We start from the raw sequence: 14,053 nt of genomic DNA, 5'->3' as shown, positions 1-14,053 counted from the left end.
TCAAAACTCAACCTCACATGTGACACAGTGAATATGCATCTGATGTGCTACTGAGTCATGGGATGCCAGAACAATCGTTAGGACAATTGCTTGGTTGTAGTCTGCATAAGCTGCAGGAACAACATCCACTGTTGGATCACCTCATGCACCATCCTCTCTGCTTAAGCAGGGCATGGAGAATAATTTAAACATCTGCTCCCTGTTGCTTTGTAGTGGAAACATATGTTGTTGCTTATGCAGCCTTAAATCTGCAGGGATGGGAACACTGTGATTCTGCATTATTTTGGTGGCTTTATCTGAAGGACGGTTGCCTATAGTACCCATGTAGAGGAAAGTTTCAATCACATATTTTCCAGAAAGCAGCAGTGAATGCATCTGGTCTGCCTCACTGACTCTCATCATGAAAAAGGCTGTCTCTCTTGATCTGCCCATGGAAAGTAGCCTTTCTTTAACAGCTGTTGTCAGCTGTTAGGCATCCAGCTTCAGAACATCACTGTTCCAAAACAGACACCCTTCCTATTCCCAGGCATCCTGTGTGATTATTCACTGTTAGGCAGTTAGTGCTGCTCCAGGACTCTAATTTGCCACGCTTCTGTGCGGACTAGCAAAGCCCTGGCTTGAAGGAGGGAAAGCTACCATGGAAGACAAAGTACCCAATATATTTTTCCAGGATATTTGTTGTCCTTAAAAATCCAGTTGGCATTGGTAAGAGGCTTTGGTGCATACCCAAGAGGGAGTACCCAGAAGCGTATGTTATTTGCATCAGGGTTCGGTTTGGCGTAGGCTGCAAGCTGCAGCAGGAATTTTCTGATCACAGTTCAGGAATGCAAAGTGGGTGACATTGACTCATTAATCTCTGTGAGCTGTTGCTTCTGGCTTGCGGCCCAGACTGCCTGGGCTGGACTGTGTTTGCAGATCTTGGGAAGCTTTGCCTAAAGTGGCCATTCAGGGTCCAAGGGAAGAGGCCAACCCCAGTGTTACGTACGGGATTGGGGGCGGGGGGGGGGAGTACAGTTAATTTCTCCACACTATTTGTCACTTCAGGAAATGCAGAGAGAATCCTGTCTTTCTGGCTTTGTTTTGCACTAGCTCTTGTGCATTTTCTCATTCATCTGTATTGATCTTGGCATGGAGGCAGGAGAGATGAAATAAAGAAAACTGAGTGTGGCCTCTTCTTCATCAGCATAGATGTTTTCACCCTTTTATTGGACTCCAGAATGTATATCACTGAAAAAAACGACAAATCATGGAAAGAACCATCTCTGCCATTACTCAATGGTTGGAAGGAACAAGAAGAAACAGCTTCTGGTCTAATCCCTCGTGACTCTAAGTATGATCATTTCATATTTCTTTCATTTTCCTAGTCAGGGAATTTGCCCAAAGCTGAGTGGATCTAGAACAGGCATAGGCAAACTTGGCCCTCCAGATGTTTTTGGGACTACAACTCCCATCATCCCTGACCACTGGTCCTGTTAGCTAGGGATGATGGGAGTTGTAGTCCCAAAACATCTGGAGAGCCGAGTTTGCCTATGCCTGCTCTAGAACAAGGGCCAGGAAACCTGTAGCCTTCCAGATTTGGAGGTCTCCAATTCCCACCAACTTCAACTTGCATCAAAGATTATGGATATTGTAATCAAGGAACATCTGGCGGGCCACAGGTTCCTTTCCCTGCTCTTGAAACAACAGAAATGCCAAGGAGCCACAGATCACCAGTTTCTTGGCATGTGTCTCCATTAGGAATGTGTATCCATCTTTCTCCTTTCACATGATTGCTCCGGGAAGTACAGCAGCAAACATGCCCAGCATAGAAAGTGTTTTAATTCCTCAGCAACTGCTTTGAAACTCTTACCAAGACAGGTGGGGTGGTGGAAAGATGCAATTTGTGCCAGTGTGGTGTAATGGCCAGAATGTCGGATTGGGACCATGATTCAAGCCCTTGCTGGGCCACGAATATCACCGGGTGACCTTGGGCCAGTCACTGCCTCTCCGCCTAACTTACCTGACAGGGTTGTTGTGCCAGGAGGGAGAGAAACAGGTAGGCCTCCCTGAAGGAAAACGTGGGCTTGACCCGCGAGAAATAAACGTGCACGGAAGCATTCACTAGGAAGGCTTGAAAAATGAACCCCGAGAGCCGAGCCCTGAGACTGCGAACAAAATAAACCCAAGTAATTCTTGGAGAGCCCAGACCAGGAACACGCTGTCGCTGCCCTCAGGTTCCCCGTGCTTCTCCCTCTGCCGCCTCCCCTCGGGTTCCCCGTGCTGGGCCGGCTCGCTGCTCGAGGGGCGGCCGGGCCTGGGCAGCCACGAGGGCCTCCTGCAGAGCGCGGGAGGCGAGGAGCGAGCGAGCGAGCGAGGCTGGCTGGCGCTGCGGCCCCCCGGCCGGGCTGCAGGGGGAGCAGTGGCGGGCGGCGCGACTCCGAGGAGGCGGCGGCGGCGGCGGCGGCGAAGATGGCGGCCGCGGCTCAGGCGCTGAGTTGCTCCGGGCTGCTGCTGGCCGCCGCCGCCCTGGCGCTGCTGGCCGTGGCCATCGGCACCGACTCCTGGTACGAGACGGACGCGCGGCGACACCGCGAGCGCTGCCGCGGCTACGGCCACAAGCGCAACGCCCACAGCAACAGCAACAACAACAACAGCGACCCGCCCGGCTCCATGTCGGCGCCCAGCCCGCACCTGCCGCTCCGAGCCCGCCCGCCCAGGGCCCTGCTCCCCGGGCAAACCCCGCCGCCGCCGCCCTCGGCAGCGCAGCCGCTGCTGCTCCCCGGGGCCGCCGCCGCCGCCGCCGCTTTGGCGCTGGAATCGCACTGCGGCCGCCGCTTCAACTCCACCGTCTCCGGCCTCTGGCGGCGCTGCCACCGCGCGGGCTTCGAGCCCGACAGCGAGGAGCTCATCCAGAAAGGTGCGCGGGGAGGGGGCGGCGGCCGCGCCCCACAGGTCGAGGGAGGGCTGCGCTGGCGGGGGTCGAGGGCGCGCGCACGCGGGAGTGAGAGAGAGAGCTCGCTCCCGTCGAGGGAACATTTCGAGGGGCGTCGGTGGGGTGGGTGCTGCTGCTGCTGCTGCTGTCCAGGGTGCTGAGTCTGCAGAGCTGCCTTCCCCGCCCAGGCCAGGGAGGGAGACGCCTCCAGGGACCTTCTCCTCTGCTGAGCTCCTTGGGGCTGTGGGGCCGAGTCCCCGCCTCAGGGCAGCCTCCTCACCCGCTCTCCTCACAGATTTCTAGCCAAGCGCCAGGTGTCCCAGAGCCTTGCAGGCTCTCTCCTCCTCCTCCTCCTTCCATGGTGGCAAGAGGGCTCAACAAGAGCTGGAAGGGGGGGGGGCAATTGCATTTTCTCAAGTCAAGGCTGCCTAAAATGGTGGTTATTTCCATGTCTCCCACTGGATTCTCCGCCGGCCTAGATCTCCAGGGATTAGGGTCCTTTCCCAAACGCTCACAATGCCCTCTTTATGCATGAGAATAACCCGGGCAAGATACCTCCTGTATATGTTCCTCTGGAAGACCTCAGGTGAACCAGCTGGGCATGGGTACAACCTGCCAGGGTTTCTGTGGTTGGAGCCATTGGGGAAAGTGATGCTTGTTCACAGCTGTCCATCACCATTCATTTCTCCCTGGGAATGCATTCTTCCACCTGCTCAAAGGTGGTCAGGTCTGCCAAACAAAATGCAGTGCACACAGTTAAAAATAAATAAATGGGCAGGGGGTGCTGTACCCACCTGGGTGAGAGGTGCAATTTGTTTGGCCAGGGTGGGATGTGCTTTATGCACAAGGAAGATCTTGCTTTAGACATAGGATTGCCCCAAAAGAAAACATGCCTTCATTTTCCAGGGAAGCTATGCACAATTCCGGAGTCGTGCAGTGTGGTGTCAGAAAGGGCTGTTGCCTTGTAAGTGGCATTGTCTATATATGAGTGACAAACCTGAATGCTGGGCGCCATTACTGCCACATGGCTCCACCATATCCAGCTGCAGGTCACTGTCAGGTATATCTCTTGATTGTCAGGCAAAATCTTTTTGTGGCTGCTATGTGTTGTTCCACTTTCCACCATGAGAGGCTAAGAAATGTACCTGGCATTCCTGACATATGCCCAGGAACTGCACATAGAAATCAGCTCTTGCTTTACCCTTCTAAAATTTGGCAATGGTTGTCTTCATTGTGCTGCATTGGACATAGAGTGGTTGAATCTCACACCTTTTCCAGAGGATTTCCTTTACCTGTAACAGTTGTGGAAATTGCAACAGGATGGAAGCTCATGCTTCCAATAAACATGAGCTATATAATATTCCGATGCTGGCAGCACAAGATGCTTCAGCCCATTTCCTTACATTTCAAGTATAGTCTTCCAGGCAGTTGAAGAAATTGCTAATAGCAGAGATTGTGGCATTTCCATCTCACAATAGGAAATAGTTAAATCACTCAATAAAAATATATTTCAGTCGTCTGCTAAAAGAATGACATACAGCATAATCAGTAAAAAGTTCAGTTAGCAATGAATTTAGAAAAAAATGACAAAAAACATATTCTACAACCAATACTTACAAATTAAAAAAACAGCAACAAGGGTAAAAGATGTTGCTCATTAAAACTGGTAACAATGAAAGCCTGTTGGAGAAACATCTGGGGTGTTTTAAAATTATTTATGTATTTTATACCCTGCATTTTGAGAAATCTCTTTCTCAGTGATTATTTAAGGATACATATAGAGATGGCAAGATGATGGTTTGAGGTAGAGTTCTAGCTCTAAAAGTCTTTGAATATATACACCAATAAACTATCTACTCCCTTGCTTCCCGTTACACCTAGAACTGCCCCTGAAAACACCTTTACTTCCTTCAGGTCTCTCCTCAAAACTCATCATTTCCAGAAAGCCTTTGGAACAGCTCATAGACTATTGTGTAACATGTAATTAAAATAATAGCATGCCCTATCCTAACCTCTGTTTTGCCGCTTCTGTTAAGGCTTCACAGCATGTTTTTTAGGTTGTGAACATCATTGGGTTGAGAACCTGTCAAAACTCTTCTTTGTGAAGCCTGATGTCCATGAATGGTGCTATATTATTTTGCTAACCTGGTGTTTCTGATCCTGTATCATGTCTAAGATATAGATGTAGATTCTCTTTACAGAACCCATTGTAACATCACAGCTGCTTTCCTGCATTTAATTCACTAGAATCCATCTTTTGCATTTTTATGTTTCCATGTTGAAAGCAGTTCATTTACTTCATTATAGTAATTAGTATTGTCATGGATCATGCTGTTTTACATCTCTTTGATTCTCCCTCCTCCACTTTGGCCAAAGGCCTTCTGCTCCCACTGTTATTTCCAGAAGGATTGAAAACAAACTCTGTTGCTTGTTCTCTAACACTGTTTTCAGCATGTTCTCTCTTTTATGAAAAGTTAATTCATGTCAGACATTGGGGCTACAATCTAAGACAGAGCTAGTTTTGGGTAAACCCATTAAACTCAGTGGGATTACGCATGCTGTTGTGTTGGTAAAAGGTACCCCTGCCCATCAGGGCCGGTCGTGACCTACTCTAGGGTTGCGCGCTCATCTCGCTCAAGAGGCCGGGAGCCGGCGCTGTCCGAAGACACTTCCGGGTCACGTGGCCAGCGTGACTAAGCTGCATCTGGCGAGCCAGCACCAGCGCCGCACACGGAAACGCCGTTTACCTTCCCGCTAGAAAGCGGTCCCTATTTATCTACTTGCACTTAGGGATGCTTTCGAACTGCTAGGTAGGCAGGAGCTGGGACTGAACGACGGGAGCTCACCCCGCTGCGGGAATTCGAACCGCCGACCTTTCGATCGGCAGGTCCTAGGCTCTGTGGTTTAACCCACAGCGCCGCCCGCGTCCCTTGTGTTGGATTGTGGCCTAAATGCCTTCATGGGTTCCTTTGTCTTATGGCTTGGAGGGCCAGCATCCTTCCTGGCTAGTATGCCTTCAAAAATAACTCTTCATGGTCATAGTTTGTGTCTTTTGCCATAATTAATATTTTTCTGTGTGTGGATATATTTGCACATAAAAGAAAACAGCCTTGTTTTTTCAGGTTGCAATCCTATATTCACTTACCTGCAACTATCCCCATTGACTGCATTGGGATATACTTCTGAGTAGGCATGTATGGTATCGCACTGCTAATTATTGTACTTCTTCTAGTCTCTTAATTCAACTTTTCCCTATCTTCCGTTTCCATGTCAGTTCCTCTATAAACAACAATACTTATTCAAAGTAATGAGCTCATGTGTGTGTCTCATCATGTACTTATAGTCACTAGAGCAGTGTGCTCCAAACTTCTGATGGCTCAGGCACTTAAAAATAAATCAATCAATAAACTTGTAGGCATACTTCATTCTTACATTTGAAAAGGCTTACTTCTAAACATCAACCTCTAATGATTTCTGACCACTTGTGCAATAGAAGTGCACTTGTACAACTGGACTTCCAATTTCTCTTTTTACCCTCTCCAGCTTTCCATCTATTCTGGAAGATCCCTCTAGATTTTGAGCTCATGTGGGGCTGCAGGGGGAAGTAGAGGAAACTTAGATCTCATCCAAGGCATGTAAGGATAAGAACTATCTCTCTTCAGTGTAGCCCTGCTAGGTATGCCTGTGAGTCACTGTTCTGAGTGTGCCTCTTCTGAGGGCAGGTAATTCTGTTGCATCTCTGCATCAGGTGTAAATGAAAGAGCCACTCGCACTTGGTGCAGAGACCTGGAAGAATGATCTGCCTGCATTGGAGGCTGCTTGGATGAAGGAGACAAGACTGGAGTAGTGGATCAAGCAGTGGGAAGCCTATTCTGTGATTGGGTCCCTTGAGCTGGCATGAGAATCTTTATTTGCTTCTTCATGCACAGGCCCTATTATAGGAGAAGATATAAGAGATTAGATAGGCCAGTTTATATTATTTGTCTAGCTAGGCTGGTGTTTTCTACTCTGGCTGGTGGTGGTTCTCCAGGATCACAGGCACAAGGCTTTCCCTCCCTGATTCCAGCTCTCTTTTTTTAACTGGAGATGCCAGTTTTCTGTATGCAAGGCATGTGATCTACCACTACATTATGGCTGGAGATAAATGTCTCCTATTCTGCTGTGCAATACTGAAGTATCTTTCTTTAAAAGCTTTAGTTTATCCATGGTGAGCATGGATGCAACCATCTTTTAAACTTCTGCTATTTAAATGCAATGCATCAATTTTCTGTGACAGTTCCTACTTGTGAAAAACTGGCAAGGATTAATTTTTACCTGTTTGAACTATGAAATATATGCTTTTTAACCACTATGGGGGGAGAATGCAACCTTGTTTATTCTTTTTCACAATTTTCTTCAAGCTCCTAAAAGTGAGTTTTTAGAGAGAGAGAGAGAGAGAACTGCTTGTCACAAAGCAATATTTTTTCCAATATAAAAAGTAGGTTTGCAGAGACTACCTTGGATTTGATGTCTCAATAAAGATAGGGTAAGAAATTGATACTCCCTAATCTCCTAAAGCAGGTGAAAATCGGTAGAAGACATTTAAGCACATATTTGCCTTGTCCTATGGCTAAGCAGTTAATTATAAATACAATGAAAATTCAGGAAAGAGAAGTTCAGTTATTTAAATCAAATCTTCAAAGAGCTCTAGCAAGTGATAACAGAATCCCCTGGGAGCCTACAGAAGACACCAGAAACTGACTTGAGTTGGGGGTCTATCTGAAAGACGTAATTCACTGTTATCATAATGATAAAATCATGAATTGATAACTCTTTAGTTTGTGCTATGGAATATTATAGAGATTTTATCATTATGATTAAAATGATGGAAAGGCCACTTAAGGGTGATATAAGAGGAGGGACTCGTGGATTACATTGTGGAGAGGTTGCCTCTATTTAATGGTTATGAACAGTGATTCAAAAGGCCACAGTCACAATATTCATTCTAATTTTTTCTTCACAATTTTCATCCTGTTAGTTTTTTTAGAAACTTCAGGTCCCATTTCAGCTTCTCCGTGTTTCTTCCATAGTAGAAATAATCTTGTTCTGTTATTCTGTTCCTGTCCACTGTAACCAGAACATCAACCTAGAAAAGAGTATATTACTATAGGTCCTGCTGATTATTTGATGCCGTGCTTTAATAATGAAATGTGATAATTAGTAATAAACATAACAATAATATCTATAATAATAATAATAATCACAATACATCATAATCTGAATATTAAAAGTGCTTTACATATATTATCTTTTTGCAATCCTTACAACACTATAAATAGGATCTGTATTGTAGCTCCCTTATTGCAGATGCTGGGCTTTTGTTGAGAATCAGTGGTTTGCCTAATACTCTGTACTGAATTTGTGGCAGAGGTGAAATTAAGTGACATGGTTCACATTGAATCAGTGCTGGATTTACGTATAAGCTAAACAAGCTATAGCTTAGGGCCCCACTCTCTTTGGGGGGCCCCTAAAAATTTAAAGGAAAAAACAACTGGATGTACATTTCCAAAATATAAGATAAAATAAAAATAAAAAAATGCATACAGCAACAGTATTTTGTGTTGTGTCGTTGTGTCCTATGATGTAAGTAATGGCCCCTGCCTGCTAGCCTGCTCCCTAAAATATCACATATAAAGGGCCCCATTACCTTCAGTAGCTTAGGGCCTCATCAAACCTAAACCTGGCCCTGCATTGAATGATGGCTTAGCATTATGAGTACAAACTAAAGCAAGCCTAATATAGTTTAGGAGGCAGTAAACGGAAAGCAATGTCAATAAAGCCTAACGTCAGATATATAGTGTTTCTGTTTGTCATTTTTTCTCTTTCAGGAGTCATACAGCGTTGCACATCTGTGAAGTATCACTACACTTCATCTTCCCTGCCACGCAACTTGCCTGTTAATATTACCAACACTATTCGCCAGGATGAGTGGCATGCCCTCCGTGAGTATCCGAAGTACTCGCTGAACATAGTTCTTTTGTATCTTTGTTACCAGAATTCATCAAAGTTCAGGAGAATCACATGTACCTCCTGGAACTGTACTGCTTCAGAATGCAGGTGGGGTAAATCACACGTTTGACTATTCCTGTTGAAAGCATCATGCACATGAAAGCTAGCATATCAAGGAGCCTTCTTCTTGACACATTAGCTTTCCATGTACATGGTCTTTTTGATACACAGGAGTAAACAAATACTTTCTGAGCCCACCCAAGACCACCATGCCTTGTATTCATTTATTTTAGCCTTGAATTTTACCTGCTATTGGCTCCAATAGGAGGGCTTTTTTGAAGCCTAAATGCAGTGTTTTGTAGAGGGTCACAGCTGCTGAAAACACTTCCCACACTGCAGTTAGGCTTGGAAAAAGCCTCCTAAAATAGGATCCTTTTTTCATGCAAAACTGCAGCTGGTGGCAGGAAGGTTACATTGAGAGAATGTGTGTGTGTGTGTGTGTGTGTGTGTCAGAGAGAGGGGAGAGAGAGAGAGAGAGAGAGAGAGAGAGAGAGAGAGAGAACTGAATGGAAGAACAAATAGTGTTAGCCACTACCAACTCTAACCCTGCCCACTTGCACCACATCTAGTTTCAGTTGGACCCAACCAATGCTGGTGTGAAGTTCTCCCAGCATTTTCTCAGGCTGGCAAAGGTTCTCCATTCCAGTCTAAGTGAGAGGAAGTTGAACTGAGCAGCTTTGCACTGGAACAATGTTTTGGGTGCTGATGTAACTGAGGTGCTGCGTATGTTCCTATTGGATTGCAAGTTTACCACTGTGGAACTGAAAATAGCTTGGGGGGTGGGAGGCGGAATCTGAGTCAGCCAATCCTTTAAAAAGTTGAAATGGTCATGTAGGCAGTGGCGGAGGAAGGGGTGGGGGCTGCCCCGGGCGTCATCACTGGGTGTGTGTGACAAAAATATGAAGTTGTGGGTTTTTTTTAAATGGGCTTACAAAACTTTTTAGTTCAGTCAACAAATGTAATGAAACGCGGCTGACACTGGGTGCCACACGGCGGGGCCTGCAGCGTGCCCAAGCAACGCATCTCTCCTGGGAGTGACGTAGTGGCTTAGGCGCCTGCAGGCTCCACACTGCCTGAAATGGCAGCCGCCCTGCAGCTGAGGGGGAGGCAGCAGAGAGGCTCCATGCAGCATGCCCTGCCCCCATGGGTGGCTGAAGAACGCACAGGCCGCACCCAGCACCTGAGTGGCTAGCTACATCGCTGCATGTAGGAGGACTTTGACATTGTTACTCGTATATTCCTAAAGCCAGAAGGGATCAAAAGGCCATCTATGCCCCAAATTAAGATCTCGTCCCTTTCCCATCAGTTTATGCAATCAAAAACACGGTTAAGGTATTCTTGGAGTGGTGGTTATTCTGACCTCTGAGCTACACAGTTATGGTAGCCAGTGAGACAACCTTAATTCTGTATAGCTTTGTTCAGGGCTTTCCTACAGTTGTGCTCCAAACTGGAACCCCCTTACAATGCTAAATACTGCCACTCAACAGCTGGTTCCCCATATAGCTTTTCTTTCTGGTGGTATCATACCTTGTACTTTAATTACTACTTTCCTTTCTTCACTGCCATTCCTGCTCCACCAACCCACTAGCCATATGCTAATGAGTATCTAACCCTTTCCTCTTCATTGCCTAATTTCATGTATACTTTTCTAGACTTCTTTGAGGACACATGTCAATAGCAACCTAGCTTGCTCCTGTAACAGCAGCACATCAGCAGTCTGTGTAAGCCAGGAGCACATCATGCTTCTGAATGGGAGCCTGATGGCATGGATAGTCAAAGAGATTGCCTCTTTATGTGCTTTCTTGTAAAGAGCCATAAAAGCACAGTGTAAACCACTTGTAATAAATATAGAAGGCAAATTTCCACAATCTGGCTCATTTTCCAAAGTGATTATGTTCTTGACTTGGGGGTTCTTACGGAAAGGCATGATATTTTTAGGAAGCGCTGAGACTTTGCCTTCTTAAATGCTTTATAAGATTTCACAAGATGGAAGCACTCATATTCATGGATCACTGGTGCAAATGTGAGCCTCCACCTCTGATTTCCTCTGCGGTCTCCAAATTACTCTTCACAGACTCTCTTTTCTCTCTCTCTTTCTCCATCTTCTTTCTTCCTTGCACCAACACCTCCTCAGATCTGCGGAGAATGACAGCTGGCTTTATTGGTATGGCAGTTTCCATCATTCTCTTTGGGTGGATCATTGGTATGCTGGGCTGCTGTAAACAGCATGAGCTCATGCAATATGTAGCTGGACTGCTCTTCCTTATGGGAGGTGAGAGTTCTTTTTTCTTCATAGGCTGAGAGCCATTTTCTGAAGAAATGCATTTGGTATTGTGCCCTATATGTAATGAATTAAAGCCTTGGGGGGGGGGGCTGGGCTCACAGGACAAGAACTAGGGAACAGGTGATATAATTGTTTCGACTGTCTCAATGAACTTAAAATGTGTGATAAGTCTTTCAAATGTCAAAAAGGACCGGGATGGAAACATGTGTCAGATAATGGTACTTACCCAGTTCTTGGACCAGTTCTACCCTGGGAAACCCCCATGAGGGATTGTGACAGATGGGTAGGACAACCCACCTGTCATTCATGTGGCAGCATGTGATTGACCAGTGGGTGGCACTGACCATCTGTCAAATACTGATAAGGGTCTGGCGCACAGCATACCCACTGCTGTGCTTGTAGCTATGTGACTGGCTACTTCATAGGTGTGCTAGTAGAAAACTGCATTTATTTATTTATTTATTTAACTGGTTTTAGGTGAAGCCAGAAACCCTCTAATGGTTTTTATGTATTTTATAAATTTATATCCTGCTCTTCCAAAGGAGCTAGTTTTCCATTTCCTTGTACAGTGCAACATGAAAAGAGCAGCATAACCTTTAGAGAGAAAAGCAGCTGATGAGGAAGAAGATATTCAAAACAGATTTCTTTTCTCTGTAGAGATCAAACAGCGAGATCAAAACAAATGTGAAAGCATAGTTCAGATTTGACAGTAGCCTGAAAAGGGGCAGGAAAAAGGCCCTTGAATCTGAGAATCAGATGCTGTGGATAATAGGCTGTGAAAGTTTGTTTCCTTCTACAACAAAATTCCTCAAGTCACAAAAAATGGGAGCTTTACATATTTGAGGCAGCCCTTTGCAAGGAAGCTGAGAAATATTGGCTTTATCTTTCTTCTCTTCTTTTTCAGGTACCTGCTGCATCATCTCCCTTTGCACATGTGTGGCTGGGATAAACTTTGAGCTGTCTCGTTACCCTCGCTATGTCTACGGGTTACCAGAGGACATCAGTCATGGCTATGGCTGGTCCATGTTCTGTGCTTGGGGAGGCCTGGGACTGACGCTTCTGGCAGGATTCTTATGCACATTGGCCCCCTCTCTCAATAGCCCCCGGACTGTCGTACAGAAACCCAGACAGGAAAATGGTACTGTGTGATGAGAAGGGAGCAAAGGACTCTAGCAAGCACAGGCCAGGCCAGGTCCGGCAGTGGGTTACTGCCAATAGTGGGGGCATCTGAAATTCATGAAGAAGGGAGGTTCCCACTGCAAACAAACGAAAGAATTCAGCTGCTATGTCAAAGACTTGGGGGGAACCCCTCCCTTCCTTTGATTCTTCAGCCTGCCTGTCTGATACAACCAACCAAATCAGGTTAATTCTTTATTCCTGGCTTGCCTAAAGGGAACTTTTCTGTTAAATAGGGTGTGTTGCTGTAGGATCTGTGTACCATTTAAGCTGAATCAGATTTCTGCTAGGAGCAGAAGCCACTGTGAATTCCCTTTGGCATCCTTGTGACTCCAGGGAACTCCATTTCCAAGAATCTTTGAGGACCAGTCAGAGGTAAAGACCAAAGGGAAATCCAGCCAGTCTCAGTATTCATAGAATCATAGAGTTGGAAGGGACCCTGAGGATCATCTAGTCCAACCTGAATATGCAGCCATCCCATATAGGGATTGAACCCGCAACCTTGGTGTTATCAGCACCACGCTCTAACCAACTGAGCTATCCTACTGATTCTCTTCTGCAGCAGGGACCTGATGCTGTTACAGGCTTAACACAGCCTACTGCTCCAGCCTTTGACACCAGCTTAAGTGGGGGCTTTATAGACATTCAGACAGGAACATTAGCAAGTTCTTCCTCTGGACCACACAGTATCTAACCTATGCCAGTTCTGGGAGCCAAATATGTATAGCAGTAGCTCATGAAAGGTTACTTCTGGGATAACACATAGGGAGTTAGAGCAAGCAGCAAATAAATGAGACTTCAGTGCTTGAGGAATTCTTCCACCAAGGCATCAGGCCTGAGTTAGTGTCAAGATAACTCACACGCATACAGAAAAGCATTTTTGGGGATGGCAGGGGTGGCTGAACCTAATTAAGTTATTTAGTCACGTGTGATATTCCTGCTTGAAGTAACACAAAGAACAAAACAACAGGTTTCTGGTTGAGGCAAGAAAGTGGACCAGGGCTCCCATCCTAGAAATGATGTTGTCATGGCAACTGCTGTAATAGGCAAATGAGATTTGCAAGCTGCTTCAAATCCTTCCAGGCTGTAGAACTTTACCATTTTGGATAATGAGCACAGAAACTTGAAAAGACAGCCCGCTTGGTAGCATCCTCTTCTAACAGAAAAGGAAGCACTTTTTATTAAATGGACTCAGTACGCACGTGAACAACGAGAGCTGGGCCTAACTCAGGAACATCAACAATGGTGCTGAAGGGGAGGAACTGGTCTTTCCTCATTGTACTCCTTTTCTGTCTCCTCAAAAGACTACACAGAAGCCTTTTTTGGAGGGCTGTTTACATTGTATTTTTAAGTGGCATGTAATTAATAACTCAGTGCTAAAGTCAATGTATTCATGGAAAGTGTGATTTTTAAATGGAAGTTGTAAGTTTCAAGAGGCATTAAATTAAAAGGCTTGGGTCCAGTGAGAAGCTGGAGATTCTCAGCCTTTTGGATCTCATTAAGAGAGACTGACATTAATTTTCTGCACTTCTACACAATCACAGCTGCTGGAGAAACCCTGTCATGCAGGGAGACAGGAATGTCACTTATTTGGCAGCCAGCCTCGTAATCCCAGCTGTTGATCTTGTTCCTGC

At 45.8% G+C, this 14,053-nt stretch overlaps 1 protein-coding gene across 2 annotated transcripts; it reads left to right on the top strand.

Moving 5' to 3' along the window:
• The first annotated feature begins 2,441 nt into the window (after nt 1-2,441).
• LOC309534410 (transmembrane protein 178B-like) lies at nt 2,442-13,921 on the top strand. 2 transcript variants are annotated; one of them, XM_082226629.1, is made up of 4 exons: nt 2,442-2,896; nt 8,779-8,892; nt 11,094-11,231; nt 12,148-13,921. In XM_082226629.1, the coding sequence occupies exons 1-4, from the start codon at nt 2,449-2,451 to the stop codon at nt 12,390-12,392; spliced, it is 945 nt and encodes a 314-aa protein (XP_082082755.1). In that variant the 5' UTR covers nt 2,442-2,448; the 3' UTR covers nt 12,393-13,921. The 2 variants fall into 2 exon arrangements, with proteins under 2 accessions (XP_082082755.1, XP_082082756.1); XM_082226630.1 differs by lacking the exon at nt 11,094-11,231.
• Nucleotides 13,922-14,053: the final 132 nt, after the last annotated feature.

Source organism: Podarcis vaucheri (genome assembly GCF_965113315.1).
Source record: "Podarcis vaucheri genome assembly, chromosome: 1".
In the NCBI taxonomy this organism is placed as follows: Eukaryota; Metazoa; Chordata; class Lepidosauria; order Squamata; family Lacertidae; genus Podarcis; species Podarcis vaucheri.
The sequence above is the reverse complement of the archived record's forward strand: the minus strand, read 5'-3'. Positions and strand labels throughout refer to the sequence as shown.